The 6,000-nt window shown below is 43.3% G+C and overlaps 1 protein-coding gene across 2 annotated transcripts in view; it reads right to left on the bottom strand.

Moving 5' to 3' along the window:
* Nucleotides 1-481: 481 nt before the first annotated feature.
* CPLX4 (complexin 4) overlaps nt 482-6,000 on the bottom strand; it is a 30,422-nt gene continuing 24,903 nt past the window's right edge. The window contains exons 3-4 of one of the 2 annotated variants that reach the window (XM_081213252.1): nt 3,924-4,052; nt 482-1,630 (exon numbers count right to left, since the gene is read on the bottom strand). In XM_081213252.1, the coding sequence (XP_081069378.1) occupies nt 1,403-1,630; nt 3,924-4,052 (357 nt within the window). In that variant the 3' untranslated portion in view covers nt 482-1,402. The remainder of the gene's footprint in view (nt 1,631-3,923; nt 4,053-6,000) is intronic. The other variant, XM_081213253.1, reaches the window with a different exon arrangement.

Here is a 6,000-nt window from a genome sequence, read left to right as displayed (position 1 = left end):
TTTATTATTAAGAGTAATAGATGAGAAAACTTTCTCAGCATTGGGCTGTTCTTAAAATAATAATAATAATAATAATAATAATAATAATAATAATAATAATAATTTATTTATACCCCGCCCATCTGGCTGGGTTTCCCCAGCCACTCTGGGCGGCTTCCAACTGAATATTAAAAACAGTACAGCATCAAACATTAAAAACTTCCCTAAAGAGGGCTGCCTTCAGAAATAATAATAATAATAATAAATATTTCTGCCTTCAGAAATAATAATAATAAAAGCACAGGGGGTGAAAAGAAAAAGATAGCAGCCCCATAATAAACCTTAGCAAAGTTATAGTCATTTGGCTGAAAGTTGTAGGTGTCAGAAAAACCTTTAGTAGTTATGTGATTTGATGCATTCTGAGTGGTTAAATAATATGTCCTATATTAAAGTGGCAGTGATAAAAGAGGTACACTGGAGACTTTTTTCTTTTCTTTTTTAAAGAAAGGTTCTCTGCTTTCAAGCAAATATAAAATCTACATTATAAATAGGGTGAGAGGAGGTTTGGAAGTTGTAAGTAGGTTTTATCTTAAACATATTCTGCTTTTACTCTACTATAAGGTTGCCATATGTCCGGTTTTCCCCAGACATGTCCAGGATTCCAAGGGCGATATCACCATCTGGGGAGTCTTTTAAAAAAATCTGCAAAATGTCTGGGTTTTTGCAAATAGAACCAGGAAGTGTGTGCGCGAGTATCACGCTTTACTTTTCCCGATCTCTATGGACACGCCTGCTCTCTGTACAAAGACTTGCTTTGCAAGCAGAGCCAAGGAGTGTGCATGTGAGGATCACTCTTTACATTTTCCTGTCTCTGTGGTGTACCCACTTGGTGCATGCTGGGATGGGGCAGATGGAACAGCAACCCTACTCTATGACATCACTGCCCCCACTGGAATATAATAGGAATATCTTCTGTTCAGCAAAGTCCTCGTGTAGAATAAAAACACCCCAACTCTAATATTTTTTTTATCTAGGAAAGTGTGTTCTAATAACCCAAGGTGTGAACTACCGTACTTCTCTTCTTTCCTGCAAAGCAAAATAATTGAGAATAATTCCATTCACAAGTGACTCATGCCACGTAATTGAGAACCTGACACCATGATGGGCGTTGGCAGGGACCTATGTGAGCAAGTGTATATGCAATTGCTGCTTTAGATTTGGATATTTACCTGCGACGTTGGGGTCCTTCTGCCTCCACCATCATACGTCAGCACATATACCCTTATTATTTACCAGATTTTTTTTCTTTGGGGGGGGGGACACACAGACACATCTTTCCTCGTGGAGGGGTAGAGAGTGAGTGGCAGCCACAGCCTTCCATTTCTATGGGGTATTTGTATACAGATCTTGCAAATGTCTCTATTTACATTACAGAACACTTCTCCCCAGCTGCCTGTTTAATATCAGTGAAGGTGGCTTGGGCCTTTTCTTTGATTTGATCCATGTCCATGTTCGGGATGTTCTGAAGTTGCCCGAGTATAGAATCCTTGTCTTCTTCCTCTACTTGATCTTCCGCCACCATTTTCTGGAGGTCTTCTGGCAAGCCCACGTCGTCCCCAGCCATCTGGATCTGATTCTCATCTAATTCGCTCTGAGCAAGGAGGGAAAGGGAACAGGAAAGGAATATAAGTAGAAGAAGTGATGAGAACTTAAATTTAAATTATCCCATCAAGTCAAATCTAAATCGTGTGCCAATAAAAACTTCCTCTAATGCTTGTAAGTTCAGACGGGGGGGGGGGGGGAGCAATTGCTATAACTCTTTTATCTTCTCTTTTCTCATTGCGTCTGGTTCTGTGTTCAACTCCCTTGCAGATGACCACAGTGCCTGGAGACAGATAGTCGGGCTGCGTATCTGCAGCAGTGACCAGAGGAGGAATGACTACTGAGAGCAGAAACACCATGCTAACAGCAAACCTGGACTCCTTCAACTGCCCCAGCTGCAATAAAACATGTCTCTCTTGTACGGTCTCCACAGCCATGGCAGGCTCTGTAGCTCTCCAACAGTTTGACCAATGGTACACCCTTCCATTGTCTCTCAAGATGGACAGGTGCCAACAAGGAAGAAGGACAAGGATTTTTGGATTCTTATATTTCACAAAAAACCGTAATATTTCTATGCCCAGTTAGCAATGCAGCCATTGCTGCATTTCCAAAAACAAATATTCAGCCCCGTTCAGAGTGTGCAGGACTTCTCCTGCCATGTCATGCAACGCTTTTTTCTGCACAACAAATTTGCTAATTTTGCTGTCGGGGCAGAGTAGGGTTTGGGGGCAGAAGTCCAGTGCCCCTGTCATTATAATCATAGGAGCCAACTTCTAGGGGCTGAGATCCCTTCAGCCCCCCCTCCCGTAAAATATTTGATGGGGATTACCATTCAAACGACATGTTTGCCCCATGTATTGTGATCATAATATAAGATGGGGCTCCCCCCCCCCATATTTTATTTTATTCAAGTTGGCATCCCTGATCATAATGATTGGGAGCACCTTCTGGTGTAGCCATGTTAGCTTACCACATTTTCAAGTAATAAAAATAACAGACATCACCCTCTAAGGAGGGGGATCTAGAATCTAAAAAATTTCAGCTGCAGCCCTGGGCAATGCGTCTTCAGTCAATTGCCTCTTTCCTTGCTCAAGCTATGGCAAAGGGTCTCTCTAAGGGTTGTGAGAGAAAGAGGTGGGAAAAACCCACCTCCCTTGTTCTCTCTCCTAGTTCTGGCACCTCTCAGGTGGCTGCCATTGTCATTCTAAGAGAACAAGGGAGGCGTTCATGGTGAGTTCCGGCACCTCTTTTTCTATGAAAAAAATAGCACTGGTAAACACCGTACTACAAATACTCTTCATCACACACACAAAAATGGCACAAACAAACGAAATGAAAAAGAGCAATAAGAAAAAATGGTATGAAAATAAAACTGATTTGTTGGTAATAAAAATGGAAAGCGATGGGAGCCTGTGAGAAAAGGGACACCGCCTGGTTCACCATAAGTTTCCAAGCAGCCATGCTCCAGAGAGACAGAACTTACTAGAGAGCAACAAGCAGACACAAAGCAAAATGTTTTCCCATCAAGGTCCCTCCCCTAAAGCACAGTGATTGGAGAGCCCTGGCAGAACAATCCCCTCTGGTTAAAAGCTAAGAGCTATCCATCTTCCTGCCCTGCTCTCTCTCTCTCTCTCTCTCTCTCTCTCTCTCTCTCTCTCTCTCTCTCTCTCTCTCTCTCCTCACTTAAACAGCAACAGGCCATTCCCCTTATGGCCAGCTTAGTTTTGCTTTTAGATAGATAGATACACTGGTACTTCGGTTCTTGAACGTCTCCGCTGACAAGCATTTCGGAACCCAAATGCTGAAAACCTTGAAGTAAATGCTTCTGTTCTCGAACGCGCCTCAGAAGTCAGACAGCTTCCTCTGTGTGTTTTTCAATTTTCTCAATTGAATTTTCAGGTACCCCTTTGAGCCTTGGTTTTCGAATGTTTCGGAACTTGAATAGTCTTCCAGAACGGATTACCTTCAAGAACCGAGGTACCACCGCAGATGATAGATTAGATAGATATATAGAGATAGATAGATGATAGATAGATACCGGTAGATAGATAGATAGAGGATAGGAAACACCTCTGCAGCATTTCATGTGTGCAAACAAGGCTTTGGAGGCCGAGAGGATGTTGCTACTCTTGACCTGAGACACCTTGCTAACATCCTGATTCAACCTTGGCATTCAAAACCATGACACCGCAAGGCACCCTGATTTGACTTGTGACTTGGATTGCATGCAGAGCCGCTGCACACTGTTACATTTAACTTACAGATATAAACAAGACCTTCAGGATAAGGATTTGTAGTGAGTCAACCACTGGCAGAACTGGGTGGAGGGAGAAATCCATTACATGTGGCATGAACCGAGCCAGGATTTCCTGGCAGCAAAGCCTTGCGTCCTGACTGTTACAGGAACACCGATTAGCCGTAAGGACCCTGAGACATGGAGTTGCTCTGTTCAGACATTTGCCAAGTGAAAGCTGAAAGTGGGGGGAGATATAGTTTAATTGCCCCTGAAATGTCTTTCCCCCTTGAGCTCCAGGTTTAACAAATGGTGGTAAGATGGCAGTGGCTCGTTCTGAACTCAGCCGCTTTTAAGTCCTACCAAGCCGCCAGCTCCACAGTGCTAAATTAGAAGCACCATGAGTCACTTTTTCTGACCAACTCTTTCATTCCAAGTCAGCCTTTACTATCCATTCATACATATTTTTTTCCACTACATCATATTCATGCCAGACTACATGCTTTTTTGTTACAGTCAGAAGGGTGAAATAATGAACAATAAAATTACCCAGAAATGTAAAATCTGGCCTACTCAATTGCCTTTTATTGTGTGTGCCAAAAGTGAACCTGTTCTCTCTTAAGAAAGCTAACAGGCATGGGTCACCTCCCTTTTCATTTGACAGATTCGTTGTTTCACCACCTGCTCGATAGGAACATACTTTCACACTATATAAACGAGGTTATATTCTCATAAGACACAGTTAATCATGGCAGTTACTCCAGACTACAAGAATGCAAGGACTGACATGTTGGGTTTGGACAACAATACCTCTGGTCTAGCGTTCTCCTGTCAGCAGTAGCTACTAGCCAAATGCCCCAAGAAAGTCACAAACAGAGCACAGTTGGTATTGTGAATCCTTCCACCCTAATCACACCAAACTTGGAAAAGGGTCAGATGCTGAGCAGGAAACTCCATCTACTCTCATGGGTTGGTTGGTTTGCTTAATTTATAACGGAATGCAGGTGGCGCTGTGGGTTAAACCACAGAGCCTAGGACTTGCCGATCAGAAGGTCAGCGGTTCGAATCCCTGCGACGGGGTGAGCTCCCATTGCTCGGTCCCAGCTCCTGCCAACCTAGCAGTTCAAAAGCATGTCAAAGTGCAAGTAGATAAATAGGTACCGCTCTGGCGGGAAGGTAAACGGTGTTTCCGTGCGCTGCTCTGATTCGCCAGAAGCGGCTTAGTCATGCTGGCCACATGACCTGGAAGCTGTACGCCGGTTCCCTCGGCCAATAAAGTGAGCTGAGCGCTGCAACCCCAGAGTTGGCCACGACTGGACCTAATGATCAGGGTCCCTTTACCTTTACCACGTTTCATCAGGCCAGTCCACAGTGATATAAAACAAATCATTGATAGCAATACAGGCCCTCCAAGTGTCCCTATTTTCCAGGGACAGTCCTGGACTTACAGACGCCATCCCAGGTTCTGATTTGATCCTGGAATGTCCCACTTTTCCTTAGGGTGCCCTTATTTTCATTGGAGAAATATTGGAGGGTATGGAGTTATGTGACCTCCTAACCAAGGAGATAAGTAACTATACAACCTTTAGAAGACATCTGAAGGCAACCCTTTTTGGGAATGTGTTAATTTTTAATGCTTAATTATGTTTTCATTATGTTGGAAGCTGCCCAGAGTGGCTGGTGCAACACCATCAGATGGGCAGAATATAAATAGTCTTCTTCCTCTTCTTCCTCTTCTTCTTCTTCTTCTTCTTCTTCTTCTTCTTCTTCTTCTTCTTCTTCTTCTTCTTCTTCTTCTTCTTCTTCTTCTTCTTCTTCTCCTCCTCCTCCTCCTCCTCCTCCTCCTCCCTAGACCCAGATGTGGATTCAGATGTATATCTTGTTACAATTCTCTGACCCATCTATTGTATGAAGCAATTACCTATGTATACGCAGTTGCCTATACATATTCACTTTCCTCATTTATTTCAATGCAAACACCATAGTATCAGGTGACACCCTCGTTCCTGAATATTGTGGTTCGCAAATGCTACAGCAGAACAATGCACTGGGCTTCTGTCTACCAAGAATAAATATGTGAGTAAATAACTGGTTAAGTAGCTGGCCAACCCATTCTGCTCCTGAAGGGTTGTGCCTATTCATGCACTGTGTGCACACTCATTCATTCATTCATTCATTCATTCATT

The sequence above is a fragment of the Podarcis bocagei genome (genome assembly GCF_964188305.1).
Source record: "Podarcis bocagei genome assembly, chromosome: 11".
Lineage (NCBI taxonomy): Eukaryota > Metazoa > Chordata > Lepidosauria > Squamata > Lacertidae > Podarcis > Podarcis bocagei.
This window is presented reverse-complemented; position numbering and strand designations above follow the sequence as displayed.